At 33.7% G+C, this 21,725-nt stretch overlaps 1 protein-coding gene across 1 annotated transcript in view; it reads left to right on the top strand.

The window, feature by feature from the left end:
- The window catches only part of CWC27 (CWC27 spliceosome associated cyclophilin), a 126,346-nt gene that overhangs the window by 86,738 nt on the left and 17,883 nt on the right, over window positions 1–21,725 (top strand). The window contains exons 11-13 of the mRNA XM_035309109.1: window positions 1,601–1,698; window positions 13,650–13,759; window positions 16,663–16,766. Coding sequence (XP_035165000.1) covers window positions 1,601–1,698; window positions 13,650–13,759; window positions 16,663–16,766 — 312 coding nt within the window. The remainder of the gene's footprint in view (window positions 1–1,600; window positions 1,699–13,649; window positions 13,760–16,662; window positions 16,767–21,725) is intronic.

The following is a 21,725-nucleotide window of genomic DNA, read 5'->3' on the forward strand; positions in this document are numbered from 1 at the left end:
AATATAGAGAAGAAAGTCCTATAGTTCCCACGCACCTGGAATATCTTCACAAGTTTTTTGCTGCCACTTTTAATGAGAACTGAATACATCTTTTTAACTTCTATTGCTATAAATATTTCAGATGTGTAACTTTAATTGATATGCATGTTATTTTGCCAGAATTCTGTAAGAAATACGTTCTTGTAATATACTAGATTGCTGTAGTGATACAGCTTGCTTACTGCATTATCCAAAATTTATATAAATGTTAGGGAGTTATTTGGGTTAAAAAAGTTTCCTAACACTTCCCTTGGCTTTTGTTTTTGTTTTTTTTTTTAGATCAGTATAGAAAAATAGAACCGTATTCTCATGTAAAAGTTGTTAATCTTCCTCAGTATCATTTCTGCCAATTTAAAATTAATATTTACTGCAGTGGTTGGTTTTTTGAGTACCTTCGCAATGTCGGACTTCTTTTTCTAGTACTTTTCGCAAGCTCTGTCTTTGTACATACACAAATGAAAATAAAATTTGAAAGATGTCATCATCCCATAATTTCAAGTTTGCTTAAGGAAAGTAACATTGTGGTAACAGAGCTGCAGGAAGGTTCTTGCATGGCATATTCCTGCATTGTAGCTATTTCTGTTATGTACTGACTTTGAATACTAAATAAATCAAAACTTACATTTTGCAAAAAGTGGAAAATAAACAAATTCTAACACAGAAAAACTTGAAGCAGTTACCAGTTCTTTAATACTGGTAATGATTAGATTGGCACGAGTAGACATGAACTGAAATTCAAGAAATTCCATTTAAATGTACAAAAAAAGATTTTTCACATTGAGGGTGGTCAAGCAGTGGAACAGGTTACCCAGAGAGGTTGTGGAGACTCCATCTCTGGATATTTGAAGTCCTGACTGGACAGCACCCTAAGCAACCTGCTCTGATTGGCCCTGCTTTGAGAAGGTCACTTGGACTGGATTCAGACATCCATTCCAACCTCAGCTATCTTGTGATTCAGCGAAGACAGACATTGTATTTGATGTAAATACACAGTCTTGCAAACTTTTGGTTTCTTCTTTCTAGTTATTTCTGGTTATTTGTTGTAACATTTTAAAACTAAATTAATTTTCATATGTAATATTTTTTCCTTATATACTTGTCATGTCTTCATTATGTAGCTACTACATTGTCTGTCCATCTAAGAAACCCAGGATGCTAGAATTTATTACTTCAGTAAACTGAATTAGAGAATACATGTAATATTTATTTGGTACTGCCTCTCTTTCAAAATCTCTTTGTGTGGTTCTATAGCTAAATATTACAATATTAAATTAAAAATACAGATGGGAGTTCTTTGTTTTATTATTCATATCCTTGACATATTTCTAATGGGCTTTTAAAATAAGTCATCTGTTACATTCTTTTGTTGTCTTTGCTAATGAAAATATGAACTTTTCTGGGTTTTAATTGATTTTTAAGCCATCTTCCTAGCATCAGTGAGTCAGTACATTCTCTTTGTTTATATCAGAGATTTACTGCCCATTAATTTTGATTCTGTTTCTCCTGAGTGGCTTTACATTCCTAAAAGATTAAATTATTGTAAATATTTTTCCCTTTGCAGTGAGGAGCTACGGAAAGAAGCACGACAGCTGAAACGTGAACTGCTGGAGGCAAAGCAAAAAAAAGAAGAGCAGGCTTTAAAACCCAAAGAAAAGGAAGGTAAGAGTATAATATAGCAGGTGTTGTGTGGAGCTCCAGTTAACAACACAGTTTTAAAGTTGTTCAGTAGTTTTGTGTTTCAGGTGGATATATTGTTGAAATATTGTGTTTTGTTTTTTTTCCCCAGAAAATTAGTTTTCCCTAAGAATGAAAGGATGCTAGTATATAAATAAATTAGACAGGTGGCATTTGTTCTTTCAAATGTTCTTTAGTTACATATACATAGTTGAGCAGGCATTAGAAATATTTTTTTTCAAATAACTGATTTAATTCTTTAATGGGGACCTACATATTCTGACCTCCAAAATGGAAAGTATTCCTGACTGTCCAACTTGGAAAGGTACTTAAAGGTACACATGATTAACTCTGAACTCAAAGGTATTGACTTCAAACTTCTACACCTCTTCCAAATGATACCAGCGGAACTTAAAGAAGTCGGTTCCATATTTCTTCTTCATAAACCTTAGCAAAATGGGATCTTCAGAAGCCCACTTTTGTCAGAATAATTTTATATTCCATTTCTTACTAAATGCACACAAATTGTTAAGTATATAATGGGTAAATTGCATTTTTAGTGCATAAGGATTTAGCTGAACTGAAAAAAAAAAAAAAAGGCAGGCTTTTAAGTACTCTGGAGTTGCTAGACACATTTCTGGAGTGGGTTCTTAGTCCAGTTCTCAAACAATATAAAAAATCTGAAAGAAAATATAAAGTCATTGCCAGAAAAATTTCCATTACTCCACTCTGTATCATTTATCATATCATTTTTAATACAAATTAGAAAGTAGAAAGCATAACAATTGTTAGAAAATGTCATGGATTCTCTTGAATCTCTGAGCTTGATCAATAACCAGTTTGGCAAATTAAAAAATATAGTATCTGGAACTTGTATATGAAATCTGTCACCATATTATACAAAGTAGTGGCTCTGAAAAGCTTCTGGGAATCATACTGTCACTAAATGAATATAAGCTCTTGTTGGCAATATACTGAATGCAGTCATTGGACACGTTAAAAAAGGAACTGTAAGTGGAAGTGTAGAAAAGAGAGTAGTTCTTACGTGCATATATGATAAAGAATAGTGCCATGTATGGCAATTGTAATACCATTGCTTAAATATTATCCCTGTTTTGGTGCCAGTTACGTCAGAGGACTTTCTGTAGAATAATTTGAGGAAATCCACTTTAGTGACAGACTAAATTAATACTTGGATACCACTGGTAGATACAACTATGGTACAATATCAAAGGATACCTTTTATTCAAGGACAGGTAGGGGGTGAAGGAAGAAGGAATGGGAGCTTTATGTATCAGCTGTTTGGGGGGGGTGGGAAGGGTTTGTGTGTGTGTTTTTTTTAATTTCATTGAATTAAATAGCAGGTAGGAGATTAACCTGTTGAAGAACTATAGGTAAGAATTAATGGTAAAAATAGTCCTTGTTTTCTTTTTTGTGAATACTGTCACAGCATAAGTATTTGTTCCAGTACCTGTTGAAAAAGATATATGGCAGGAAAGAAAATATTCAGCAGGTTCTTGGAGTACCTAACTGAAAATTAAGAAAATAAACATGTTCTAAAATTGAAGACAAAATGAAAAAGATGTTAAATGAGACGCAAATAGTGAAGGGCAAAATGATTAATGAAAATACAGTAACGGGAGAAGAATAAGCAAGAAAAGAGTTGGTTTTCTTTGGCAAAACAAAAAGGAACTAAGCTTGAATGCTTGTTTTAATTCAGTCTTTAGCATAGCAGTCAGCTTAGTTCATATGGTTACATGTGATTGGTGACATAAAGGAAGTATTCAGGTACAGAGCAAACAAACTAGAGACTACTTAGATAAATTAGATGCATTAAAATCATTCAATCTTGATGGAAATCAGTGAAGCATACCAGAGTTGGCTCAAGCAGTCGCAGAGACATTAACACTAATAAAATATTAAAAGAATTTTTTAAGAGAATTGTTTGTAATCAAACTGGAAAGCAGGATTCCCAGGAATCTGTTTATTAGTGATTTTGGGAAGACAGCAGATTACCTCTATTAAATTTTCTGGACTAAAAAAAATATATTGGTCTGGGAAATGGAAGACAAAAGGAAAATAATAAAAATGCAAATTTAAGCACTAAATATGTATTTTCACATGCAGTTGTCAAATTGAAGAGCTGGGTGGCTGTCCTCCCTTGCACTATCCATGGTTTGTGTTGAAGCTTTTACTGACATGATTTGGTTTGTTAAGTTGGAAGAAAGCTGTTCCTGTTCCAATTTGTATTGAATTAGCAGATTGAATCAGTCCATAGAAGATTAAAACCACGTCAAGGTAAATGGAATATGTGCTTAGGAAAGGGGGAGGTCTAGTGGAAAAAATGATTGTAAGTGGCTTGTTATCTCTCTTAGAAATGATCAGTTGTATAAATTCAAGATGTTAGGTAGCACTTATGCAACTTAAAATCCGATAAATATAGTGCTATGCTATTGAAAAAGACTCAACATAAAATGTATAAAGTAGCATGTGGTATGCAAGAGAGACTCGTTGTTCAATCTGAGCATGAATGTATTCATATATAGAGATGAATGTATTCATCTCTAATACATTCCTCAGTTTTGGCCATTCCACTTGGTAAAAAGGATATTGAGACTTATTAAAGGAACACAGAAGAGAGTAACATCATTGACTGATGATCTGGAAAGCATAACATTGTAGGAAGAGTGGCTGTTTAGTTTAGAGCAGAGATGACTTTGTAAAGGAAGCCATATTAAATACCTTCAAGAATGTTAAAGGCTACCATGGAGAGGAAATTATTCTTTGTAATTCCTGTGGAGAAGGCAAGAGATCATAGGTTTCAATTACAGCTAAAGGGATTTAGGTTAAATGTTAGGGAAAACTTCTGTTGGACTTGATGACCTACAGAGTGGAACCCTGCAACAGACAATTAGGCAAATACTTCTTAAGACTAGTTTAAAAAAGGTTGAGCCTATCTTGTGGGTGGGATGGGCTTAGATGTTCTGTTTTTCTAGATTCTGTGAAGAACAGCTTCTTAATAAATTAAAAAAAATATAAGGTGTGACTTGGAAGAGGATTTTTTGGGGGAGGAGAAGCTAAGCATCTTGCTAACGGTGATGGTAGTTAGGTGAAAGCACTGGGGAAGGTATTGTGTTTACCATCACTGTTTAAATCATTTAGTTAAAATAAACTCTTGGTTGTAGGTCTGCCAAAATTATTGAGTAAGGTATTATACCTTTTTGATATAGTCTTGGAGAGGAGTTTAAAATGGCCAATTTTCACTTCCATAGTCTACCCACTGCTTTTTAAAAATCATTCTTTAGATGTCATTCACATGCCTATCAATTTGTTGTCACTTGAGTCATACAAAACTTATGTATGGAAAGAACAAGTACAGTTGTGTGATAGGTAAGTTTCTGGTAATAGATGAAAGAGCTTGTGTACTTCAAGAACAGCAGGGAAGAGTTGAAATTTTAATAGGAATATTAGCTAAAACACAAATATACATTAGTGTCTTTACCACAGACCAGATGTGTGCTTTTGGGTGATGCCACAATGGAAGTTGTGTTCCAGGAGCACACCTGATGAGTTCCAACTGGTAATCCATAATGGAACAGTCCAAAGAGTATATATTGATCTGATCAGGGCCTCAGCAAAACTGTTTTGTTCCTGTTTCACAGTGTTATTTGCTAAAATTGAAATAGCCAAGGTTTTCCTGTCTTTCATGAGTTTCATCATTACAACTACAGGTGGCCTATAGACACAAAGGGATTCAGATTTTAACTCTGAATTTTAAAAAATGTTTGAGTCTGCCTGAGTCTTAAAAGAAAACTTCTGTTTTCATCCTGGAGCTAAAAGCAGTTTTCTGAAGTTTCCCATTTTCACTCTAGCCAAATACTCACGTTATCTGTAAACTCTTTGGAACGTTTGAGTTCTAAAACATCAGTTTTAAAGAAGATGATAGTTAAAATTTTGAATTTATGTTAGAAATCTAAGGACCAGCCTGTGACTGCAAACCTAATGCTACTGCCTTGAAGTAATATTGTAATAGTAATTTAAGAAGTGTGATTTCATTGAGCAAAGGCCTCTAAACTTGCTTAATTATATTAATTGTGGAAACACTTGGAGTTGTTTGTAAGTTTTTATAATACTAGCATGATGTCATATCTTAAAATAAAACTTTGTTCTGTGTAACATCATCTCAATCGTAATTTATGGATGGTGTATATTAAATTGAAACAGGATTGAGTATTCACACTGGATCCTATGACTATTGGGAAAACATTATTAGAAAACTGAATTTGTTAATCATCAACAAAAAAAAGCGAATGTCACTAATAGATTTTAGTACAGGAAGAACTAGATTAGGAAAGGGGAAAAAGACATGAAAAATGTCACTGAAAATTGAGAGTAATATTGGAGTTTTAATATTTCTTTAAAGGAAAATAATTTCACATGTTTAATAAATTGGGTGGAGAATATTAAGAAAATTAAGAAAATGGTGGTGTAAACTGTTTCAGGTTTATACTAGGAAAAAAAAATGAACATGAATTTGTGTGTGATGCAGCTCTGATTGTGTGCTTGTTGCTACAGAGGCGTTAACTGTAAAAGCACAGTTATATTATTGCACTTGGTTCCAAGTATCGTACCAGAAAAAAAATGTGGAGCAATTGGATATAAATGGAAAAATAAAATAACGGAAGACAAGACTAACTCATTAGGAGATATTCAAAGATGTATGGAGTTTAGGTAGGCTGTTGTGGAATCTTAAGTATTTACAATGATAAATACAAGGAATTAAGAAAGATACTTTACTGTAAACAACCATTTACAATTTAAGGATAGCACAAAAGAATCTTGAAACACTTAGCTTGAATAAAACCTAAGAGCAGTAAAACACAGTGTAGTACCTGAGCACAGAATTTTGCCCCCAAATTAAAAGCATTTATCTCAATTCGTTTGGTGAATTTTTAATCAACCTGAGTTTTCATCAGCAAAATAGAGCTCTCAAGAGTAAGATTATCTACCAAATGTGTAAAAGTTTACCTATTCTGCATTTGTTTACATACAAGAAATTGCATATATTTAAAACGGTCTACTGTCAAGCAATGACTGGTTCTTTGGGGACCCAGAAGTTAGACTCGATCCTTGTGATAGAACATATCACAAGAACATCCCTCTAACTTGGGATGTTCTATGATTCTGTGATCATAGCAAGAGATTTTTCCACTGTTCTTTCCCTGTCCTCTTGGGGGAGTGTGGAATTGAGAATGAGTTGTGACATGCTGGATCAGGTTATGTCTATGCAGATGATGCAGACACTTGCACAGTGTCTGCCCTGTTCTGAGCTGGCTTCTTTAGGAAAAAAATGCTAGTTCAGAAGCTATGCAACTGCATCAATATGGTATTCTGCTTGATTAATAAACACTGCATCTCAGCCAAAATTTGCAAGCATAGGAGTAGAAATTAACTGAAGAGCACAGAATAGTATGAGAATGAGGCTGAGGTCATACTGGACCTTTTGCGAAATCAGGTCTAAAACTGAGATTAAGGTACTGGCTAATGAATGGATAGTGAAAAGACACATCTATTTTACATCCACTGGCAGATTAGTATTGGTATCACATCTTTAAATTTTTCTTTTTACATACTATGCCTGCTTTTTTTTTTTCCAAATTCAGAGCATTAGATTAACTAAGGGGGATTGTGGGGTGAAAATTTAAGTGTTTACATTGTTTCAAGCGGATGGAGATTTAAAAAAAAAAAAAAAAAAAAAAAAAAAAAACATTAATTCCCCCCTTACATGTTTGATTTTAACCAGCCTTCCAGTCTGTGAATAAGATTGTTGACTATGCCAGACTGCTGTCAAGACCTTACTTTAAATAAGATGTTTTTCTTTTATGTGACATTTGCTGCATTGATGCCAGAAATTACATCAAACATTTTAATTTGAGTGCTGAATTACTTCAGCATTTTGAAGTACTTAATCAAGTATTTGAAAAAGATATACTTAAAAGTTTCATTGTGTAAACCTGTGAATATACTTGAAATTTGCTTTAGAGAAATACCATCTGTTTTTTAACTATATGTTGGTTTTAAATAGTTTTAAAGTAGTATTTTAATTTTTCTTATTAGAACATTTTTGTAAACTGTTTGATAATCTTTAGATAAAAAAAATAATTATCACACATGAGAAAACAGAAAAGTCACAGAATAATAACAACTAATATAAAAAACAACACTTAAGTGTAAGAATCCTACTGGGGCACAAAGTATTTTCTACTTTGTTTTTAATTGTAGTATGAGAATTGAATGCTTGAAATGTTTAGAAAACTCTACAAAGCTAGCAAGGATACCAGTTTAGGATTGTGTTTTATTTCTGTTTTATTATTAACTTTGGGTAATGTCAATGGCACTTAAAGATTTGTTTAAGTCCTGTCAAGATGCTTTCTTGAAGTCTGAGACCCTTGAAAACATTGTGAAAACTGCAAAATCCGAATTCTGTTAGTTTGACAATTCTGTGACATAAATGTGTTAGATATTAAGATTTCATGGTATATACAGTGTATCTGCAGTATATCAAAGTGTACATCCTGACTATGTCACTTTTGCAAACATTTTTGTTTTCTTCTACTATTTCCATTTCTATTTTTTCTCATTTTATCTGTCCTAAAATAATACGCAGCATCCATATTATGTCTCTTTTCTGCCAAAGTAAATGCTTTTCCCTCTTCTTTCCCTGCTTGCTAAAGAAAAGAAGACAAAAACCTCACTGTAAGCCAACTTTGACTTCAGTAGTAATCTTCAGTGGCTGTTCAGGATTTTAACAAGGCCAGAACAGTAATGACAATAACTGAGTAAGAGTTTAAGGTGTGAAGGAAATCACAAGTAAAATCAGACAGTTATTATCAGAAATATGTTATAAATTCTTGCAAGCATAATAATATTAATTAATATTGTATATTCCAGAATATTTTTTTATGTTTTATGTTATATGTTTTATGTTACTTTACTATAAATCAATGTTATTTTTTTTCATAGACACTAATGACACTTAGACACTTTATGACACATAGACACTTTAATGCTGGAAGAAAAATTCTTCCTGGGTTCTGGAAGAAGTGTATTATCTGTCTTAGGTCTTAATTATAGAAATGGGCTTTGTGTTCTGCATCCATCACTTCTGGTAGGAATTCCATTTGAATTCCTGAAATATTAATGAATATCAGATTTATTTTTATTTTTATTTTTTGTAATTCATAAGAATTTTGTAAAAGTAAGTCTTATTTTCTGGAAGAAAAAAAATCAAGATTTGTATCTCAATCATTATTTTTTAAAATCAGCACTGCATGCCTCTATCATTTCAGAAGAATGCAATGTAAGTTGACTTATTCTGAAAAGCTGAAATTTTAATGTTGTAAAACCAATGTGTTTTAGGCCTTGTATTTTAAGGCAGAAAAACATTCAGTCATAACTTTCAGTTCAAACAAGGAATTGGCCAGGGTTTTTCAGTTTTCTCTTCTCCCATTTGGTATTTAGTCTAGCTATACCATGCATTTATTATATTTCCATCCTATTGGTCTTCTAAAAAACAAAATGTTTTATCCAAGTTAAATGTGAATGCAGCTGAGAACTGTCAGATGTTAACTGATTTGCCTCTGATTGCTTTGTGCACTCTCCCTGTTATCTTACCTTGGTTATGCATGAACTAATAATTCTAAATGCTAAATGCATCACAAGAGTTAATGGGATTAGTTTTGTCAGAAATGTTTTGTAATGTAAGATACTTGTCTAAATATCTTCATACTAGCTGTACATTATCAAGGGAAAAACATCAAAATTCTTTCATGGGTTTTTGTCAGCATGGAAGGTAGGTTTTTTGTATGTTAGTGAGCTGATACTAAACCCTAAGAAACAGCATGCATTTTTCTCTGTCACAATACATACAATTTCTTCCCTTCTGAAGATTAGTGTGTTTCTGGTAATACTTGCAGCAAACAAAACTGATTTTTATTCCAACAAATGCTTGATGCATAGCTTCATTATCTCTCCCCTTAATAAGGGAATAGAATCTCTGGGTCTTACATGGGCTCAGCCTCCTTTATTACAAGGACAGATGTTATTACAAGTTTTTTTTTAACACTGATACAAATAACAAAATTGTAAAGAACTGAAGTTCATACTGAGGAAAATTGTATGCATACAGTCAGTAAAGGATTTGGCTGCAAAATACTGGTACCTTACCATGCACATCAGCGACTGTTGTGCATGTAAAGACAGTGTAAAGACAGAATTTGAATCTTGGAAAGTGAACATCAAGCTGAGAAACGAATGTCATCTTAAACGGGGATCATATTTTTCTGATCTACCACAGTTAGTAGGCCTAGAACTAATATTTACTGTTTTTTGTAAAGTGGAAGGTAAAATTCAGTTGCAGATCATGAAATGGAAGTTGTCTGATGCAACTTCTGTTGAGTGTTTATTACACTATTTGATTTAACAGGTGCTGTAGGAATGAAGTTTAAAACTGCTTTATCAAGTTTTGTCTTTTCCTTTACTTCCTGCTCTGAACTTAGAAGACTGGCATTCAGTTCAGCCCCCTTAGAACAAGTTCTCAGGTCTTATACTTTTGCAATTTTATATTTAGAAACTGACATCATTTGAACTGTTCCTAATTTAAGTGTGATAAAAATAAACCCTTCTGTATTTTTTTTAAATCAATCTCGTCATTTCTGGTTTAAAAACTTATGAATCTCATCCTTAGTTTCAGGCTATCATTGGAAACCATGTCTCAAAAACAAACTTTTAGGTTAGATTACATCATCACGTTGGCATCTGTTATTCCTTAAAGGAATATTTCAGGATAGAAGAATCTATCTGAAAAAAATATAAATTACACAAATGCTGAAGTTTATGTCACAGTAAGATGAAGGGTTTCTTGGTGGTAATTCAGGCTAGCTAAGGGACAGTAGCAATATACTTAGAAATTATAGTTTTTTACTATTATTATTATATATATTATGTATTATGTAATATACTTAGAAATATACTTAAGAATGAAGTGTATTTTCAGTAAACAAAGTGTTGTGTTTTTTTTCTTTCTGTTTTCCCTAACCTTCCCTAGAATCATAGAATCATAGAGGTTGGAAAAGACCTTCAAGATCATGTGGTCCATCCTAATACCAATGTCACGCACTAAACCATGTCCCTAAGCATCATGTCCAAACTTCCCTTAAACACCCCCAGGGACAGTGACTCCACCACCTCCCTGGGCAACCTATTCCAATTCCTGACTACTCCTTCTGAGAAGAAACTTCCCCTAATTTCCAACCTGAGTCTCCCCTGCTGCAACTTGAGGCCATTCCCTCTAGTCCTAGCACTAGTTATCTGCAAGAAGAGGCCGACCCCCAGCTCCCCACACCTTCCTTTCAGGTAGTTGTAGAGAGCAATAAGGTCTCCCCTGAGCGTTCTTTTCTCCAGACTAAACAACCCCAGTTCCCTCAGCTGCTCCCCATAGGACTTGTGTTCCAGGCCCTTCACCAGCTTTGTAGCCCTTCTCTGGACACCCTCCAGGGCCTCGATGTCCTTCTTGTAGTGAGGGGCCCAAAACTGAACACAGCACTTGAGGTGTGGCCTCACCAGAGCTGAGTACAGGGGGACGATCACCTCCTGGTCCTGCTGGCTACACTATTCCTGATACAAGCCAGGATGCCTTTGGCCTTCTTGGCCACCTGGGCACACTGCCACCTCATGTTCAGGTGAGCTTTGATTAACATCCCCAGATCCCTTTCCTCTGCACAGCTTTCCAGCCACTCTGCCCCAAGCCTGTAGCACTGCATGGGGTTGTTGTGGCCAAAGTGCACGACCTGGCACTTAGCAGTGTTGAACCTCACTCCATTGGCTCTGTCCATTGGCCCATCTTGTCCAGGTCCCTCTGTAGGGACTTCCTACCCTTCAGGAGAGCAACCTAATGATATAATATACACATAATTTTATTTAAACTAACGAAAAATCTTTCTTTTCCTGATGCAATTTAGACATCCTGATTTGATGGCTGTAGGGCACGTGCAAATTCTCTCTTAACTTAAACTACTGTTTTCTGCATCCTACACTACTTAAGACATTTATGTTATTTCAGTGCAGTACCTTCATGTCGTTGTTTCATTCAGTTTTGTCTGAATAAATGCTCTTAGATTAAGGATTTTGGAGCTTAGATATATTAAAGCTGATGTAATGATCTTCATACTTTGGATCAACAAGCTGGTCCTAAGTTTACCATGCTTAATATGAAGGTGTAGTCCATTTATAATGCTGCAGTTCCTCTTTTTTCAACTCAAATACGAAAAGATGTGGTGTGGCTGTGGGATGCTGACTAGCAAAAATGAAATAGTAACCATGCAATCTGCTTTTGCATTTTGAAACGGTATTTTACACTTTAAAAGGGTACTTTCAACCAACAACTCTCTTCCAGACACTTTATTTTCTTTGGTAGTTACCTGAGTTTGTTCATGCAGACGCAAAATATTTTTTTCAAAGAATTGCTACTTATGAAAGCTGAATATTTTGTTTATATTAACAAATATTGCCATAATATAACCATAATATTTATGATTTTGAGTTGTTGATAAATGTGTAAGAAACCTATTGTCTTAACAGCTATTGAAAATCTTTCCTGTTATGTTACTTGCTTTTAATGTGGAGTAATAGGTTCTAAGGCCTCAAGGAAAGATGCAAACATATCTTTAAGTCTTTGTAACGAAAGTCACAGAAATATGATGCATACAAGTGCATAACAGTTGTGGTTGACTCACTCTGAGGTTAGTTCAGGTGGATTTGATTATCATTTGTCTGATTTGTGAAAAGGCTTTCCTAGGAGGCAGAGAAAATGAAGTTGAGGATTATAAAAATTATGACAAAGAAACAATAATCTTAAGAGAAAGCTTAAACTGAAATTTAAATTATTTGTGTTAACAGTAAGTGACAACGATATGAGGGTGATAAAAATACACAAACACACAACTTCAGGGGAATTTAACCTATATCTATGAGAATTATATTTGAGCTCTACTAGATTAAACTAAAATCTTAGTCAAAAGACATGTGTGACTAAGAATCATAACTTTAATTTCAGCATATGTATACTAAAGTTTGGATCACAGCATTATAATGTTCATGGCCAGTTTGAGACTGGTATTTTCAAGAACACTCTTCCCACATTTTTCACTTGTCATAACTGAACAACTATAACTACCATGGGGTAGACAAGATTCTTTTCAAAACACCCGTTCAGATAAATGTCACCTTAAAGATTGTTTTCTATAGGAAAGCTCATGTTTTTTTAGGTATTTAGCTAATATTTTCACTAATACTTAGTCTTTATTTAAGTAGCCATATAGTATATATATGTATATATAAGGCAGTATATTGTTTTCACACAGTCAACAAAAAAAATTTAGTTTGGAAACAGAAATCATGTCTGCGTAGCTGTCAGCTATCATCTAAAAATCAAGGGTTTGATTTATAACTTTTTCAACCTACAAAACAGAAAAATTAGCAATTTTTCTATAGCTACAGAACATTAATACAACATACCAGTTTGGCTGCTCCATGAAAAGTGTTCAGAAATGATGGTAAACTTGTTAAAGGAATTTCAGCAAGTTCTTACTTCTCATATTACCATCAGAGTATTTACTTCTGTTACCCTGCTTTCCCTGGCTCAGTGGTAAAATAAAATTGAAACAAAAATTTTTGGACTCATTGTCTGCCCAATGCAGTGTTTTGTTTTTCATTTCAGCAAGTAGCAAATCATTCTATTTGCTGAGAAAGCAATACAGCTGAAACATTTTAGGGAAGTGTTGTGCTTGGTATTTCAGAAGTCACAAATGTTCTCCAAAATGCTACTGAATTATAAATGCAAATTAGTTTTGTTTAACCAAATATGTTTCCTTATTCAGAAGAGGAACCTGCTCCAAACAGGGTTGTTGAAGAATACCTTCAGGAGAAGAGAAAATATGAAGACAAGCGGAAGCAGCAGCCAAAGAAAGGCATTTCTCGTGAAGATCAGGTAATTGTAAGAAAAACTAGGGAAAAAGATTCCAGAAAGAGTTCTGAAAACTATTCTTTCTTCATTTGTGTAAAAATGAAGATTAAAAATCCCATATGTTTATTTTTCTATAAAAAGAATCTTGCTATTCCCAAACAATAAATAAACCTGTATGAGTGTGTACTCTCTGATCACCTGTAGATTACCCAGATAGACTGATAAATGAAGTTTCTATGTATTTTTGAAAGTATAATCAGTTTAGTCACTAAAATATTCAAGAAGGAAAACCTACCCACACAGAGGTATCTTTGATGATGTTTACGAGAGTTTGCATTTCTCTACAATGCTTTCCTTGGCTCTGCAGCTTGCTGTAAGATAGCACTGGGACAGAAATTTGCGTATTTGGCATCTCTCCAAAGTGCTGTTCTTTTTACATTTTAGATAATGTTTTAAAGAGGTCAAATTCATCCATCTCATTGGGCATTTTGAAGTGAAAAAAAAAAGTTTTTAACTGAACTGTAAAAATAAAACTGTTTTTAAATATAATTAAAATTATTTTGCAGTCAAAATGTATGTAGACTTCAGTATGCAAATGTAAGCAAATTAAAGTTTGACATAAATATTTGTATTATTTTTTCTAAAATAGACAGTTTTGAAACCGTTAAGTATATGAAACTACCTGTGAAGTGGGAAATACCATTAATGTAAAATCTATGCAGTGCGTCAAATGCATGGGTCTTTAAGTGCATGTCAATTCAGTTACAAAGATGTTCGTATTCAACTGTTGAAGCCAGAGAGATTGGAAACATGAGGCTTAAAAATGTCAAAGCAGCAGCTGGCATATCTTTATACTTGCAGCAAGCTGATTTACCTCTAAACTAAGAACTTTATGGAAACTTTGTACATTCAGAAGTCTGTTAACTCTGAATTAAAGAGTACTAAAGGCTGGTTGGCAAAGTGGATCAAGGAATTTAAAACCACTTCAGTGTTTATTTAAATAATTTATTTATTTAAATTTAAAATCACTTCAGTGAATTTGTATCAGCCCTGTCCTGGACATCCTAGGAAAACAAGGTAAGTTGACAGGAATACATATTTTGATCATCTTAATTTTTATTTATGTAGCCTTGTTAGAAACTATTCAACAATAATTAATCATCTGTTCAGCAAGGATTCATTGACTCTTCAGCAATTAATAATCAAGTTCTTTGTATGCCATTTCATTTGTGGTGGGCCTCTTCTAGCCTTGCAAACCTCCTACCTAGTCCTACAATACAGTTCTATCTTCTGTCCTCTGTACAAGAGTAGGAGAAGATAGGGAAGGTAGGAGAAGAAGTATGTGTCTCTTTAGAATACCAGACATTGCACATCTTGACCTTATAATTTTGCAAGGATCAATTTATGAAGTTACATGATCCACCTTATGGCATCTAATCACTCACTGCAAAAATGCCTTCTAAGACATTTTGAAATTATTTTCATTGACGGGTCTATTTACAAAAATGCTGGCACCAGAGTAAATTAGGCAAGAGACAAGGAATGTCGTTTTGGTTGGTCACAATTTCATGTAAAAAGGGTTAGTTTGTTTTCATCTGATGGCCCGAGCAGAGATTTGCTCTCTCAGATGTTGTAAGCATTTGTCTGCAGTAACGTGTAAAACTGCAGAACTAGAATGATTCACAGACTCAAGTATTCTAGAAATTTTCCTCTCTCCCATCTTAAACAGAAGATTAAACAGAAAATAAAGAAAGCAAATGCAAACAAAACAAAAAAATCCCAAACCTGCCTTTGGCAGTGTTAAAATGTGTTTTTGAAAGAATTCAAAAGCCAGGAAACTCCTAAAGTTAAGATTGCTCCCAGAAGGAAATTTGATTCCAGTGAACACTTCTGGTATTTCCTATTTCTGTTTTCTATTCTTGTTTAGTTTTTATTCTTTTAAATTTGAAAAACTTGACCAAACAAAACTAAATAGTCATACAGAGGTGTTTTACAACATAGGTGGCCAACCTATCACCTACAGATCAAATGTAGTTTACCACATAAATTCAGTCAAGCACTTATTCCCTGATGCTTTCCTTTCCAGGAATGTCTCAAATATCAGCAAGAAATAAGCTGCGGGTTGTGCAAATTATTCTTATGGTCTTCCCTTTTTATGAAGAGCCCTGCAACCCCTCTACCATTGCAAAGCTTAGGCATACAATTCTTGTGTAATCAACATCTCTCAAGTGATCAGAAACAAGACCTGTGGTATGATCATCAGATGTCACCTGAAAGTCAGTGACGTTTTGTAGCTGAAAGACTGGGCAATGTCAGCTGGAGAATAAAATACCAAATATAAATCAGTATGAGCTTAATGTATGTAGCATAAGGATCTGTATCTGTAGAAGAAGTTAAGGTGGTTCATTGTATTCAAGTCTAAAGCTTTGAATTTTTTAATATCAGTACAAAATTAAAAAGATCAGCAAAGTAAAATTATGTAAGTATCGACCAAGCTAGTTCTTCAATACATAAGTCATCTGTAATTTATGCAATGTTTTGCTTTGCTAGATTAAAATGGCAGGTTCAAACAGTAAAATTTGTTGTCAGTGGTCAGTGCTGTTTAATCAGAGGTTTGTATTCTGTAAGTATAACCACAATTTTTTTCCTTAAATATGCATGTTTATTTCATTAGATGGCCATACAAGTGCTCTCAAATATGTACCCCCAGCACTGCACACTCTCTCACTGTTGGTGCTCTCACTTGTGGTGTCTCTGACTCTCTCACTTGTCTCTGTCTGCAGTGTTTGTTTTCAGTTCATAGAACAGTTCTCTTTTCCATCTCATTGTACTGTGTCCCAAAATGATAATAGATTGAAGATGTTTTATATAGCTGTTGTTATTTATAAATCTATGTAACTTCCTTACAACCATGTATTTAATTTCAGACACTGGCACTATTGGACCGGTTCAAATCAAAGTTAACCCAGGCCATTGAAGAAACTCCTGAAAATGAGAATTCTGAACCTGAAGTAGATAATGATGAAGGCTGGTAAGTTTTATGGATTTCTGTGTTTATTACTGGTTGGGTTTGAGTGAGGAATAATCACACACTTCATTTTTCAATTGTTTCACAAACCAGTCTCTTTTTTCAATTTAATGAATCCTTCTTCTTTCATATCCCTCTTACTACCATTTTACTTTTTTTGTGGCTCATTTAGTTACTTGTTTCTTTGCCTTATTTCTTCTTCATTACGTCATTATGAGGAAAGAAGATAGCATGCCTTCTGTGCCAATTATCTCCAGCAGGAATAAGTTATGAAAGGAATTAGCAGCATTTCCCACCTTCGAATTTACTCGGTTTATCACCTCTAGCTAAACTTCTCTATGTTTCTGAAACCCTACTGCACTGGCATGGTCTTACTGTTAAGCCTAAATTTAAGGAGTAGCAGAAACACCAGATGTAAAAAGAGTTGATGCAACAGGAGTCAGCTAAAACATACTGGTTTAGTACTCTGGAAAATAATGCAGGATGGTAGGAAATGTTTTGTCTTGTATAGTCTTAAGTCCTACAAAAACTGTGGAGTGGTTAAGTATTTTAAAGACTGATGGATAAGATAAATATAGACTCACCTGAAATGGAGGGTGGCCCCAACAAAGCAGGGTAGCACTGGAATTGATGAAGTGCTGCAGAAGTTGTGACCTCCACAGTCAAAGAAGCAACCTGTACCATGTTTACTCCTGTTAATCTTTCATTCGAAGAACCCACATTAAGTAGGGAAGGGGAAAAATCTGTATGATATGAATTGTGATCTTGCAATCTTAGACAGCAAGCTGTTCAATCATAATAAAAATGCTTTCATAAAATAGCTATAAAAAGTGTTTTTTTTAGAAAATGTTTTATACAAACTGGTCATGTTTTTTATAATACAAGCAATACAGTTGGTCTAATATAACATCTCTGCCTGACACATTTTCCTTAGTTGTACACATAAGTTATCATGGCTACAACAGAACTACTACTAAAACGGAAAATTGAACAACAATCCTGGCAAGTGTTTTAAAACACCCAGAACTTCTATATCTCAGATAACTTAAAATGAGTAAGTGAAAATGTGTCATGTACTTTTATGATCTTCCTAAAGGCTCCCATCTTGGGAGTAGGAAACCAATAAGATAGCTACCTCTTCCAAACCCCAAACCAATACCAGTAACTAGAAAAAAATTTGAATTACAATACGACAAGCTGAAATGTACAAAGATGTTCTAAGTACTTTAGAAATCCTTTTTAAATAGGAAAAAAATGACATAACTAATTGTTGTTAAAGGACCCTATGTCTGTTTGAGAAGACTTACACAAAACAGAAAGATAAGCATGCTAAAGAAGTACTTTTTAAGCACTGGGAGGAAATGCAGACTGTCTAAATAAGTTCAATTTACTGCCATTCTGCAAATGAAAAAGATGTGCATACTAATCTGAGAAAAGACAACATAAAAAAGAGTGGGAGGGAATATAATGTATGGGAGGCAAAATGTTCTTGTTTTTGTTTTTGTTTTTACATTTTATTTCATATTTTTTGTTCCACGTGTTAATAAATGAAAAGAAATTCTTTATCTGGAAGTTACAGGTCAAATTACAATAACCTATAGTATACAAATGATATTTTTTATACATTAAATCAGAAAATCTTAGACTATTTGTTTGAAGATACATTCCAAAGAAATTTAACAGAAAAAAAGATGGTAGGTAATAAAAAGCTGAATTGCAAATTATGAGGCCTAAATGGTCTCATAATGGATGCTACTAAAATCACTCAGCTCACTTCTCCGTTTTTATTTCTATCATATGAATGAATCATTGCTTATTTTTAATTTAGTAAGATAAAGCTATACAGATTCTGCAGCTTTACAGTCACACCTTCTTGCTTTTCACTCAGTAGAGCTGAGACCTCACAGGGGAAATACTAGGATATTTCTTTTCAGAAAACTTCAGACATTTACTAGCAGAAACACTAAAACTAGTAGCACTTAGCATAGAATTCTTGCAGTCATAAAACAACATGTATACATATGTAGTGCATAATGAGTGCAATATTATCTTGATATTTTTCTCAATGAAATTTGATTTGTGTTACTGCATAGTTTATTTAAAATCCTGTAATTCTTTCAAAGCAATAGTTATTCAAACATCACCAGCAATCTTTTTGCTTTTTATTTGATTGATTATATTCTTTGTTTAAATTATTTTTTTTTTCAGAAGAACTGAGAATTTCTCTTAGCTTTAGAATCTAAACAAAACTACAGAATATGGTAGTTTAAAAATTCGGACTCTTTTTCTTAAGCTTTCTTTCTACTTCTAATTCTGTTGTCTGGAATGAAAAGAAGAAATACAGCCTTGCTTTTTTGCTTTTATTAATTGGCAATTTTAACAGGTAAAACAGAAAAAAAAAATTGCCTTGGTGTCTTGTTTTTGAAAATAGAGAAATTAATTTCCTAAGTCTTGCCTCTTTCAGGATAAGTCTCATTATCACTTGTTACTGTAAGTTTCTCTTGTCACCATCTATTTGGTAAATTCTTTAAATTACATAATCTTCCTTCATTACATCTTTTCTATCTTGGGCATTATGCAGCTCTTTGAGGATGAGGTATAACATATGGCATAATTTTTTTGTCCCTTGGATTTCAGGATTTCACTAATGCTTTGAGATCCTTCAGACGTACCGATGTGCTTTCAAATTCTATAGAAAGTATGCAGCCTTTCCTTTACTTCTGAACACCTGAGTGACTGATCTTTCTTTTCACAGTAATATAACCAATCTTTTAAGGACTTGCAAATCATCATGCAAGTCCTAATCATCATCATTTGTATTCCCTTTTGAGTAGCTACTGACATCTAATTGGTGATAATGCTTCTCCTTGTAGGCAATTTAAACTGAAGGAAGAAGATTGTTGAAATTTCAGATTATGAAATTGTGTGGCTTTTTTGTTCACAAAATAACATTGCATTCAAAATGGCACTAAAATGAAGATTTATAATAATATGATGCTAACAAACAGACTAATAATTAACATTATATTATTAGTTTTAGAGTTCAGTAAATGTTCATGTTAACATTGCAGACTGAAGTCTTGCTCCATTTTCAAAGAATTTACTTCAAAGTTAAATAAGTTGTAAAATATCATTATTACACAAATCGGCTACATCCACATACAATATTAGCAAAGCAATTAAGTCTTCTAAAAGGTATTCATGACTGTTAGAATGGCTTGGAGAGTTGAATTTCATATTTTGGGATAAAGACTTACTGTTTTCATTTATTCATTGGATTGGATGATTTGAGATAAGTATAGTGACTTCACATTAAAAAAAAATATCTTCCTTAATTTCAATCTACTCCTCCAAACGTGATAATTCTACTCAAAAACAATAATAGTACTTTGTAAAATTTATAGTAAATATAATTAGTGTATGGCATACACATATATGATATGCACAAATTATGTGATTCCTCCAGGCTGCTTTGTAGATCGTGGCTGCTCTTTTTATGGGAAGTGAAAGCCAGCCACTATGCTTTGCTCTACTGTCAGGGTGTGTTATCTGAGGTAGAATGATTGCCTCTAAGACATTTTTATGTGTCCACAGGAGTGGCCACACATTGAGGTATAATTTTCATTTTCTGTCAAGATAGAAACCATTACCAATTTGTTATGTTTTCTTTTATTTGGCAAACTTTTCTCTGCATATTTGGCTGAGCTGCTGTATTGGCATGAAGCATAACAGACGTTTGGGTACTTTTCAGCAGCATTCTACTTTTTATGCAGGAAAAAAAGAAGAAAGAAATATGACTCTATTGTAAACAGTGTGTATGGTGTTTGATAATTATTACCAGATTTTACTGTCTAAGAAGGCATCTGAGGAAGTGTAGTGAAGAGATCTGAAGAGAAATTAATAATATTAAGTTTTAACATGAAATATCAGAATCTTTGCTGGGATTGCAAACTCTGATGCTAAGTGAGAATAATTACATGTACATGTCTGCAGCAGTCAAAACTTAATTTCCCCTGCAGAAATGAAAAATATTGAAATAAACATGTTGTGTACTGCCAGAAAGGGTGCTCGTAGCAATAAAAATATCTCAAAGAAGTAGACAAATGCATTTTTGTGGCATCTAGGTACATCAGGAAAATATGCCTGATCATCCTGGTGCATACATTGTTGATCTTAAGACTCCATATCAACAACTATTGCTTATGCTTTTTTTAAGATTTGTCAGACTACTTTACTACTATTTCATCATTATTTTCTATTTATGTACTTGTAGTTTATCTAAGAAAGCATCAGACATAGGACTTCATCCTTTATTTTCACAAAGGCTGTGCAGAGTGGAGCAGAGGTAGATTTGACAGAACATAGTTACCCATTCTGAGCTGAAAGTCTTACCAGGGGCTTCAATGACAGACTTCTCCCCAAAATTTAGTGAAGCGTCTTCTCCTTGGAGATTGAAAACTAAATGTGTGAAGGCTGAAGACCCATCTGGGAAGTACCACAACTTGGTACTTCCACTCTGGATTACTGGATATGCCTGAATTTGAAAGTGAAAACACAGCACAGGTTACACTTTATACAGAAGACTGCTACTCATCTTCTTTAGGATTTGGTCTTCTGTACATATTTTGTTGCATATATGTGGCACCTAGTCAGGTTGTAGTGCCACTTTTGGACCATGATTGTAACATCAAATAGTTACACCTTTAGTAAAAATCAAGTTTCAGTCCAAAAAATATTATGGCAACTATAAATAATGAAATCGATGGTGCAGATCCTGTGAACATGACATAAAATATCTTCCATAGAGATAATCCGGCTATGAGGATAAAAAAAATCAGATGCACTCAAGTATATTCAAAGATTGACTGCTTTAGTCAATTTAGGCAAAATCTTCCTCTTCAGATAGTATAAAAATGATATTTAGAACTCTGAATTACTTTCCTATTAAGTAATTCTCCACTT

The sequence above is a fragment of the Oxyura jamaicensis genome, chromosome Z, assembly GCF_011077185.1.
Source record: "Oxyura jamaicensis isolate SHBP4307 breed ruddy duck chromosome Z, BPBGC_Ojam_1.0, whole genome shotgun sequence".
Classification (NCBI taxonomy): domain Eukaryota; kingdom Metazoa; phylum Chordata; class Aves; order Anseriformes; family Anatidae; genus Oxyura; species Oxyura jamaicensis.